This window comes from Crassostrea angulata, chromosome 5 (genome assembly GCF_025612915.1).
Source record: "Crassostrea angulata isolate pt1a10 chromosome 5, ASM2561291v2, whole genome shotgun sequence".
Taxonomy (NCBI): Eukaryota; Metazoa; Mollusca; class Bivalvia; order Ostreida; family Ostreidae; genus Magallana; species Magallana angulata.
In genome coordinates, this window is record NC_069115.1 from 18,418,303 (window position 1) to 18,430,108 (window position 11,806).

The 11,806-nt window shown below is 33.4% G+C and overlaps 1 protein-coding gene across 2 annotated transcripts; it reads left to right on the top strand.

The window, feature by feature from the left end:
- The first annotated feature begins 688 nt into the window (after positions 1–688).
- On the top strand, positions 689–7,826 carry LOC128185957 (uncharacterized). Of its 2 annotated transcripts, XM_052855674.1 has the most exons (3): positions 689–741; positions 886–1,009; positions 5,708–7,824. In XM_052855674.1, the coding sequence occupies exon 3, from the start codon at positions 5,738–5,740 to the stop codon at positions 7,412–7,414; it is 1,677 nt and encodes a 558-aa protein (XP_052711634.1). In that variant the 5' UTR covers positions 689–741; positions 886–1,009; positions 5,708–5,737; the 3' UTR covers positions 7,415–7,824. The 2 variants fall into 2 exon arrangements, with proteins under 2 accessions (XP_052711634.1, XP_052711635.1); XM_052855675.1 differs by lacking the exon at positions 886–1,009 and having other exon boundaries at positions 5,708–7,826.
- The last annotated feature ends 3,980 nt before the right edge of the window (positions 7,827–11,806 follow it).

Here is an 11,806-nt window from a genome sequence, read left to right on the forward strand (position 1 = left end):
TTCATTTTTTATTTTTGTAAATTGAAGGCTTTTATTTAATATTTATACAATTTAATGTAAAAATTCTTTCATATCATTATGTTCTGGATAACAATTCATGAGAACGGACTTTAGTTCTTTCTCCGTAATAAGACATCTGAAAAACCTGGGACGAGATCAAGAATGAGCTATTGGGACCAGTCCTGCTTTACTGTTTATTTATCGACACCAGACTGTTTCTGTTCACAACATACTTACCAAGTTGGCTGGATCCAAACGACAACAAATCGGTCCATTAAAAGTTATAAATAAAAAGAATTAAAATGTGTATTCATCTTTGAATGTATTAGAAACATTAGTAATCATTACACAATAAATAGTTTTGAATATTTTGTAGTACACGCATGTTCAAGTCTTCACTAAATAATGTTACAGGTAAAATTACGAAATTTCTATCAAGGACAAATATGGTTTACATTCTAAAAAATACCAAGTTCATTTTCCGTTGGGGGGGGGGGTCCTCTAAACCTTCCCCCGTCCGCCCTGGACATGTGGGGGTGGGAGTGGGAAGCAGACACCCGGCTAGTCGCATAGGAATTTTCAGTCAATAAAGCTACGCCCCCTGTCGTGTTTACATGTTTAAACAGCCCTCCTTATCTGATATCCGCCAGCTAATAAATTTTAACCACGTGATCACTTTCAAGGACCATCAAGACCGATTGCGGAAGGGAAAACAGTCGACATGTTGGGTCGTATGTAAAGGTTTGTTGTATCTTAAAAATATTAGTCATTATCATGAAAAAGCCTGTGACTTTAGCACATGGATTTCACTTAATCAGAAGAAATGTTTTGCATGTGCATGTGTTTTTGATGAGGTCCTGGACCATTTATTGGCATATTTTGCAGAAGCCAAATGATCTTCTAGAATACGATTGGGGATGTCCTTTTGAAGTGTGGCCAGGTTCCGGAATTATTTGTTATTAAGGGGATCAGTGGGCAACAAAAATGACGGGTTTTTTAACCAAAAAAGGTATGGTTCCCAGAAATCCTCTTACAACTTTTGGATGTCATCTCTCGGGATATAATTTGGGCTGTCCTATATATGTACAATAAGGTTTTAAAAATTTAAATTTCATCCAGGAAGTCAAGTAGTAGCAGAAAATTGACGTTAATCACTAAAAAAAAACAACATATATCCCAGAACTTCTCTTATGCAAATCATATTCTACGATATGATACGGACTGTTCTACAGATGTGCATTAAAGTTTTAAGAATTTAAATTTCATCCAGGGAGTCAAATAATAGCGGATATAATAGCAGAAAAACACATAGATCCCAGAACTCCTCTGTTTATTTAATGGATAGACACATCATTTTTTGGCATATGATAGGGACTGTTCTATAGATGTGCATTAAGGTATTAAAAATTTAAATTTCATCCAGGGAGTAAAAAAATAGCAGAAAATTCACGTTTTTCACTCCAAAAAAAAACCCACATAGATCCCAGAACTCCTCTGATGATTTAATGGATAGGCACATCGTATTTTGGCATATGATAAGGACTGTTCTATGGATGTGCATTAAGGTTTTGAAAAATTAAATATAACCATGAGGCTTATGACCTACATACCGTTTGATGCCCTTTAAGGATCAATAATTTATATGGTATAGGGGTGTGGATCTCAACCGTTTTCGAGATATTTGTGCACTTCCTGTTAAAGGGGGTCACGACCACCCCCGGGGCCCATGACCTACATACCGTTTGATGCAAAGAACAAGAATATATATGATTTAGGGTGAGGATCTCAATTGCTTTGAAGATATTAAGGGACTTGGTGTTCAAGTGGGGTCAGGACCACCCTCAGGACCTATGATCTACATAACATTTGATGCCCTTTGAAACAAGGAACAAGAATATATATGGTTTAGGGGTCATGACTACAACAGTTTCTGAGATATATGGTAATTTCCAATTCCTGGGGGGGGGGGTGGGTATGACCCCAGAGGTCAGATCTATTAAAACCTATATAGTGCCAGCAACAGTCATTATATGATTATGAAAACCCTATATTATTATCTTTGTCCATTTTCAAGTTACCATTTACAATAGAGTCTACGATTCTTACCAAATGGTTCAATGTTAGACCCCACACCATTTTGATCCCCCATGAAAGTGGTTGTCTAACCCAAATGAGAAAAATCAAACCAGGGTGCACAACTAGATATACAGGCATATCGTATCCTAGAGTTTTGTACAATTCTGTTCAGCCATCTCTGAGAAACAGGTTCAGAGTGGGAAAGTATAAAAAGAAGATGAAGAATAATAAAACATGTAATAAGAACCTTAAAAAACAACCAGTCTCCAAATTTCATTTGGGAGACTTAATAAAAAAAATTAAATAGAGATATTGTCAATTATCCATATATCATTGATGTTTGATGATCCATCAAACATCAATGATTTATAGATAATTGACAATTTCTGATTCTAAAGGGGTCAGGATGACCCCTTAGTGTCATGACTTACATACCATAATGATTTGATGCGCCATGACCAAAGGAGGAAAAATATCTTTGAATTAAGGTGGGGATCTTAATGGTTTTATGATATTTGATAATTTCAGGAAGAGCACTTGGGATCATGCCCTACATAGAAATAATAATATATGTACATGATATATGATTCAATTTAAGAACCCAGATATAGATCTATCATCTATGTTTTGTAATACTTCTTATGTATATATACCGGTGCATGTATTAGTTTGTGGTCTGTTCTATACTATTCATGTTCGTGACTGAAGTATGGCTTAGTCTTATTTCAAATTACATTAAAAAATTGTCAAATATATGACTTGGAACCCCCACCCCCAAACAAAATCGAATATTAACTAGCGCCACCCCCCTTCCCCCTGCAAAATTTTCTGGATCCGAGCATGTATTCCTTCTCAAACTATAAATAAAATGAAATAAAACTAACATTTTTTATGCTTAAAATGAAAATAACCTTACACTTTTCTTAATTGTCGAATGATCTATTATCAAAATATAATTTGGGGTCTTAAAGCCTTATAAACTGGTAAAAAATGTTATTCGTTTAAAAAAATCACACTACACCTTTTAAAATTGACAAATAATCTATTGAGATATAATCAAAAGTTATATTTCTTTTTTAGGATCAACAATTAATATTTATCGACAAGTTAGAATTAATAACAATTAATGATTCAAATTATAAATGATCCCCCAATCAAACCTGGTTCTAAAAATTCAGTCTTCTTACACTCTTACATGTGTACAGCAGCAAATTTTAAATCTTCTCTTGATTGCTTTTTCCTCTAATGCACATTAACATTTTGAAAATTGCTTAATTTAATATTTAAGATTTATTAACAAAATGTTATATGCATGTGCATTCGCCTACTGTAAATTCTTTATATTGCGCAAGTACTTATTTCCGCGATCCCGCTTGTTTATATCAAATCGCGAGATAATGAAATCGCTAACGTGGGACTTTTTTCCTTATTTCTTATAGTTTTCAACTCTCAAAAAAATAATGGGTAGATTTTAAGATCCGCGAATGATGATTATCGCGATTTTACGTGGATAATAATTCATCGCGTTTAAATAGGAATTTACATATTTACTTAATTGTAAAGTCTCCTAAACAAGTCAGTGTCATCATTAGGCTAGGAATTACCCACCTTGATTAAACACTACATATGAATAAGATAAAATACTTTATTATTTCTAGTTCTAGAATGTCAGGGTGTCTCCGAGGGGGGCATAACCTATATACAATTTGATGTGCAATGACACAAAGCGCGAGAATAAATAATATGATTTAGGGATGAGGATCTCAAAAGTTATTAAAATATACAGTATATCACCATTTCCTATTTCATAAAGGGGGGGGGGGTTGGGTTAAAAACAACACCCGGGAGTCACGTTTTTTACACCATTTGATGCATCATAACGACATTAGAAGATATTTTGTATTTTCCTGTTTCATGGGGTCAGAACAATCCCACATTTGATGCATTATAATACATTAAAAAAATAAGACCCCTTTCTTCCTATTATAACTCATATAAAATGATAAGTCTCTACACTCATTTACATGTAATACACAAATTAAATACGAAATTGTTACAGGATCAATATGGGGTCAACCCAGTAGTGTAAGTCTGCCAAATGAAAAAATAACTTGCCCAATCAATTGACAGAAACTTTACAAATGCGATAGGATAGGTAACAATGATAAGCTTATTTAAATATTAAAAGATGATGATACAGTATGCTGGCAATTGAATGGAGATCACTTATTAGAAAGTGAAAGTAATACTTACGTACATACCGGTGCCTCATAATATTGTGCAACTATACATGTATTATTCTTGCCTATATTGGTCAACATCATAATGATAATCCAATTACAGCACAATATGAATCCCTTTAGCTGATCATCACAAAAGAAATGTTTATGCATGTTAACTAATTCATTTCTGCATTTGGAAAACACAAACATGTATTTATACACCACGTGAAACCCTTCTAACCAAAGAGCTGTGTAAAACCAGTACCCATTAATGAGACCTGCAGACCTGTGTTGTGAACTTAACTTCAGACAAAGATCAGTTATTTGTAACATGCATGCAGCATTTTTAAGACCTATTCTTCAATCCCATTGCACTATTTAAATAGGTAAATAACAGCCCTAAGGCCGTGCAGGACACCTGCATATTGTTATGTATACTTCCTATTGAAATAAACAATATAGTATAAATATAATATTTTCCCCCAAAATAATGTTACCTAACATTGAAGCGCAATGGGTTGGAGCGTTTACGTGTCTGTAAGGGCATTGGGGTCCGCCGTGTATTTTTTGTAATTTTACTATTGATATAAATGAATTTTCATGGGAGGGGGGAGTCTAGACCCCCTCACTCCCACCCCTTCTCTAAATCCGTGCACACGGTGATGTACAGCCGGCAACCGCAGCGGGGAGGCAAGATAATTAAATTTTGTTTGTAATAATTATATATAGACCATTATACTTTCTATGACATGAAATGTTAAGATTATTGATTAACTTAAAATTCACATGCAAACAGTTTAACCCGAAATTGCACATAAAGTGCTGCTCATGTGGGATCTCATCCTTCAGTCATGAATATTATAATTTTTAAATGTATTACCGGAACTTGCATGTGACCTTCATTTTCAATTAAACTTGTACAAACAGTTTTATTTAGAGGCAAACACATGGTGTGGGTATTACTGTCTAATGACAGCATCTAGTTTCATTCTTTCTTTTTTTTTTTTTGCTTGTCTGAGAATTTCTTACTTTCATACAATGCTACGTGCCTGACAGTGACTTTGAAAAAAAAAAGAGATTTAAATTGAGGTATTGTAATCATATTTATACATAAAAGAAGTAAATACATAGACTTTGAACACGTTTATACGTTGATGTATAAATAATTATAAGTCGACATTCCAGTCGGGCTTCGTTAAACGGTCCCTTCTCGACATGATTTATATACGGTAGAATTGACCCTGTAACATCAAAATTATAATAACATATAAATATGAATAAACGAAGTGATTTAACTTTACAAAGAAGGATTACTTATATTAGTAAATCATACTTTACATCTTATCTCCTTTTGGAAACATAAAACCTATGTGATGGAGTAATATTAACCAATTTTTTTTAAATTTCAGAATCTTCTTAAATCTATCAGGTGTCAGACCATGTACCCCCGAAGTTGGGCCCAGGATGTGTTACGGTGTCAGATTTGTGAAGTCCCAGCTCCCCCTATGTATTGTGACATTTGTCACATACATATGTGTAAAGCCTGTGTGGGGGAACATCTCTCTGATGAATCTACTGAACACAAAGTGGTGCCATTTAAAAAGCGGGGACGAAATCCTAAATGTTCAAAACATTCTAAACAATTGTGTGACCTTCATTGCGAAAAATGCGACATTCCAATTTGCCTGGAGTGTGTCTCCTCTGGTGAACATCTGGGCCATAAAATGGGGGGGATTTTGAAAATTGTAGAAAAGAAGAAAGAAGCTATGCATAGAGATTTACAAGAATTAGAAAAAAACATTTATGCTATATATCAAGAGATGGCATCTAACATCCCAGCTCAGAAAGCTGATCTTAATGAAAACTCCCAGAAACTTAAAAGAGCTATAGAAAAACATGGAGAGGACTTTCACAGAGAAATAGACACTGCTATTGAGAAAATGAAATCTGATGTGGATGAAATTGAATCCAAACAAGTGGCTGTCCTTAATGAGCATGAAAATGAAATCAAACGCATTATTTCTGAAATCGCATTGACCATTGCTGATCTAATTAAATTACTGAACTCCAATGATGTCAGCCTCGTCACTGCCTACAAATCCAGGATTGCTGAATTCAGAAAATTGCCACCCAAACTCACAGTTACACAAACAAGATTCACTCCTCAGAATATAAACAAAGAGCAGATTTATCAGCAGATTGGCTCTCTGTCAGCTTTATCTATTAAAACAGATGAACATGGCTACACAATGGATTCTCCTGGTGCTGAGTGCCCTCCACCGGAGAGACCGCTCATTGATGTACCATCGATCATCACAGAAATAAACACCGAGTATGGAAACTTTAATGAATTAGAGAGTGTGTCCTGTTTAAATGATGAAGAATGCTGGACGTGTGGTCAGGACAACAAGATGAGACTCTATAACCTTAAAAGGGAACTGGTGAAGTCATTCCAAACCAAGTCAGGGAGACGGCCAACAGACATAGCAGTGACACAGAGTGGTGAACTAGTTTATACTGATTGCACTGATAGAACTGTGAACATAGTGACGAATACACAAATTCAGACAGTGATCAGACTACTGGGGTGGATACCTTGGTATGTCTGTAGTACTTTCTCTGGCGACCTCCTGGTTGTCATGTTCAATGATGATGAGAAACAAGCAAAAGTTGTTCGTTACTCAGGCTTCACAGAGAAACAAAGCATACAATACAATGACAAAGGACAACCTCTCTATTCATCGCAAAGTCACACCAAATTTATCTGTGAGAACAAGAACTTAGACATATGTGTGGCTGACAGTTACACCCTTTCGCGTGCAGTAGTGGTGGTCAATCAGGCTGGGAAATTCCGGTTTAGTTACACCGGTGCTCCGTTAATTACCAAGGAACCATTTGAACCAGTTGGAATTACTACAGACAGTCAGAGTAGAATCCTGACATCAGACTATAACAACAACTCTATACACATTCTGGACAAGGATGGACAATTCCTTCGCTACATTGACAACTGTCATTTGGACCATCCAAACGGTCTGTGTGTTAACACCAGGGGCAATCTCTTTGTGGCTGAGAATATCACTGGAAAAATAAAAAAAATCAAATATAGCATTTGAACATGCTGTGTTTATATATCATTAACAATATTATAAACGAAATCTATTTACATTTATATCATATACATGTCGATATCCTGTATCAAAAAATTAGTAATATAAAGGAATTATTTTATATGTTGCAGGAATATTTTTATTCTTTTTCTGCATTATTGCAACGCACTTTGCAAAAGTGAAAGAAGAATTATTTGTTGAGGGACAAAAAAAAAACAGACAACAAGGTATGTATTTCTTGTTGTTGTTGAAAAAATGAAGAAATAAAAGGCCTCGAGATATTATTATTATTCATCATTCCTGCAAATTTAAAGAACATCTGAGAGAAATATTGTGATGAAATAGAAATGGGAAACAAACTCGTACCAAATTTTCGTGCCTAGGCGAGCTCCAAGAAATGGCGCCACTAAATGGTGCAAAACTTCAAACTATTGCCTACACATCCTGAACATTTGATAATTATATCACTGATAGTTTGCACAAAACTGGTCGTAAAAACATACAAACATACAAAATGGGCCGTAGATCGTAACCGGAATTGATGATTTCAAAATTGCAAAACACTTCTAGAATTATGATCACTGTCAAGCATCTGTTAAAATATTGTCAGACTCGGCCGCATAGTTTTCAAGAAATCGTGTACACAAAATCTTTGGAAATAATAATAAGACGAAACAGTACGGCAACAACAAGGTCTGCCGTTGAGATGACCTAAATAATAAAAAAGTGCGAAAATTATAAGATCTTCCGTTGGAAACGGGAGACCTTAATTAACAATATTCAACAGAATAGGATTTGAAATGCAAATAAAACACGTTGTTTAATATACCGAGTCATTTCCGAGAACTCGCGAGGACAGAATTTGTAAGAAAAAAATACTAAAGAGGAAAAAGAAGCAAAGCAAAAACAAAAAAGTCTTTTGTCGGAAAGGGAAGACCTTATTAAGAAACAGTACGAAAACAATAAGGTTTTTCCGTTGGAAACAACAGTTAAAAGGCTTAGTCTCCGCCATTTTACGAGGGTTGTTCGGAAATTATTGAGACAACTCGAATATTTTCTTTCTTAATTGACGAATTTTGGTAAAAATTGGCATAGACACTGAAGTTACGCCAACAAAAAATAAAACAAAGTGATATTAAAAGAATATCTAATATTTTGTTTACGACGATAGATAAACAAGTCGGTGGTCGGGGTACACGGCGCAGCCATGAACTCGGAGATTGAATAACTTAAACATCTACTTTATAAGTGTCCGTAGAATTACAGTTAATGATAAAAGAAATCAAATTAAATATGTTCATTTTGCTATTCTCTGCGACTATCTTTTGATTAAGTTTCACTGATGTTTGAGTTGAAATTCGGATATGGTACACATATTTTTACCAAACAATAGAAATCTAACAACGACTTTACATTGAATTTTGACGTCAAGGCGGCGCATTAAAAACCGTCAAACTGGTGGAAATCTCGGAAGAAGACCTTTTAAGGCCAAGCAATTGCTTAAAAATCTATACAATGTAGACAAGGTAGAGAGCTTCAGTTCATCATATTTTTTTCACTGATTGTTTAACTAGAATTAGGCCAAAGGGATTAATTATCAAGTACATTTGACACACTAACTGTTATCAACAGTTCTAAAATATATAAAAAATGACTGCAGGAGACATTCGCAGTAATTAGACTTTCGGGAAAAAAAACTCGATTTTCCCCCTGAAAATAACAAGAATGACAGAAAATGTAAATGATGGCATCTTTAAATGAAAACAAAAGATGAGAAATAAAGAATAATTCTTATTTCCGTTCGTTTGTGAGGTGTTTAAAACACAGGAGCAATAAGAAGCTTAAAATGACGTTGCGAAAAGTTTGCGGTTGCGCCGGGTCATTGTACAAAGGTAGGTTGGTCAGCTTACCAGGAATGATCTATTCGTGCCATGAACAATAAACTTTTCACATTGATAGTCTCTATCCTGATGTACGTTTTGGTGAAATTTCAATGGTTTATCTTTTTTACTAAAAGAATAAGAGTAAATGTCTCAATAATTTCCGAACAACCCTCGTATGTGAGAAATAAAAATAGCTTGCTACCCGAGTGATTTGTTCAATACAGTAACAATGGTAGATGTAATCAGTACTGTGTAGATTGCAGTTTGTGTTCTTATAAATATATACTTATCTATCAATGAATAAATGAATGAATTCATAAAAAATTGATTTACATGCATTTTACATTTCAATCAGGTAGCCGATAACTGTTTATTCGCCATAAATAGTCTTAGGTAGCTTGAGAAAAAAAATATTTTAAGCAGGGGATCGGGGGGGAGAAGTCCCTCCAGAAGCTGAGTATCTTTTTTATTTAAAACAGCAATATTGTAATTGTACTACCTGGAAAAGCTCTATTAGATTTATGTTTTGTTCTTTGTTCTTTTGTCTACATAAGATCAATAATATAAAATAAAAATCATCAACAGATACCAAAGAATAAGGGATAAACATCTAATAATTTATTAATCTAAGTTTTAATAATTATGACACAACCACGATTAACAGTACGTACGGTGAATGTGCGATTTTTTAACTATATTTTTTAAGTTACATGATGCATTATAACTATTTCGCATGCAGTTTTATACCTTGTATATTTTTCTTGTAAGGTGAAAAACAAGGTTGCTATTAACGGTTACCATGTGATGCAAACGCGTATTTATCATGTTTATTTCATGTTTTCAAATTCCATTGTACTTTGGCAATTTACTTTCCTCTCGACAAGGTCAAAACAACCTTCATATTTGGAAGTTTTTATTTTTTGCTCATAAATTGGAGGATAGATGTCCATCCAAACTGTGATCTGAAAACGAAGTTATTCTGCTTCTCTTCCTTTTGATACGGATCGCATTGGAGGATCCTGAAGGGTTGGTGGGGTGGGGGTGTCCGGGGGTTAGAACCACCCTTTTTCATAGACATGATTGTTTTTTGTTTTTTTTTGATTTAAAACGTTTTCACAGGGTAATTTTTCTATCTATAGTTTAAAAACTATAATCATCTTCTACAAATGCATTAGAAAAAACCTTTTAAAATTAATATTTTTGTACAACGGACCGTTATTTTTTTAATAAACAAAACCCTATAAAAATTTTACTGAAGTATAGTAAATAAATCATCTTAAGGATGATTTTTACTCAGAATGAAAAAAAAATCCACTGATGATAATGAAAAACTAATTATTGTGTGTTATAGACATTACATGTTAATGTTATTCTCCACTTTCAAAAAAGTAGGTCAATGACCTACTTTTTGATTTAATGGCCATTGAATATTTTTTGAAAATGTTAGAAAAGTCCCTAAAAAATTTACACTATCATTCAGATTTTCTTTATTGAAAAAATAATACAAATTGCTTAACTTTTTAACAAATGGAATACTGTTTATAAATGATAGTGACATTTGATCGAAATAAAGTATTAAGTTTTCATTAACAATTTTTATAGATATTCAAGTCCGAATTTTCTCTATCAGTTTTCAAATCCTTACCCATTTTTGATTCAGTATAACATAAAACTGAATGATGATAATGCTAAAACATTTATAGTAAAAAACTGAGTATGTTGACCTTTATCTGTTGGCATAAAATTTATATGAGGTCAATGATCAAAATTTTGAGTTATAGTGTCGTTTATCATTTTTTAGCATTTTTCAATATTTTGTAGTATGTGCCATTCTATTTTCTAAACGAAAAAGTGATATAAAACCAACAGAAGATATGCAAAATTATGTTGACTAACAAATAAAACCTTAACTTTAAATATTAAAGAAGAAGCAACAAAATTGAGTGGAAAACAAAATCTGAAAAAATAAGTCCGAATTTTCTCTGTTTTGCTAAATGTCAAACTTTTTTTTTAGCCTTATTCCATAACTTAGTAAAAATATCGAATGTCATTTCAGTAATAATTCATTTCATTAATACTTTTTGTGTTTAGAACAAATTTTACTCATGACATTGAACTTTTTAATAATCTAGATTTGAGAACTCAAACTCTGAGTAAACAACGTTCTTAAGCATCCTGTGTTTATTTCTTTGAGTAATCATAGGGGAAAAGACAGTAAAATAAAGCAGTATCCCTAATATACAATTTTTTATTAATATCTATTATATATTTTCTTAATTTCTTTAGAAAATCGGATGTAGTTTATACAGTTTTGAGCTTACAAGCCAGAATTCTACGCAGTCGAGTTAATCGTTTTACTTCAGAAATATCGTTTAGTACACTAAAAATTTAAGTAACTATGATAGATAAACTTTACTTTGCATGAAATCTTCTTTGTATTTTTGTGTTGCCTTTGCATGGATTATTTTTTGATTGATTAAAATTGAAGCTACATTAAGAACACAAACTTCACGGA

Bases quoted from the DNA above. Each gene is read 5' to 3' on its own strand.
- LOC128185957 (XM_052855675.1), top strand. From the start codon at position 5,738: ATGTACCCCCGAAGTTGGGCCCAGGATGTGTTACGGTGTCAGATTTGT.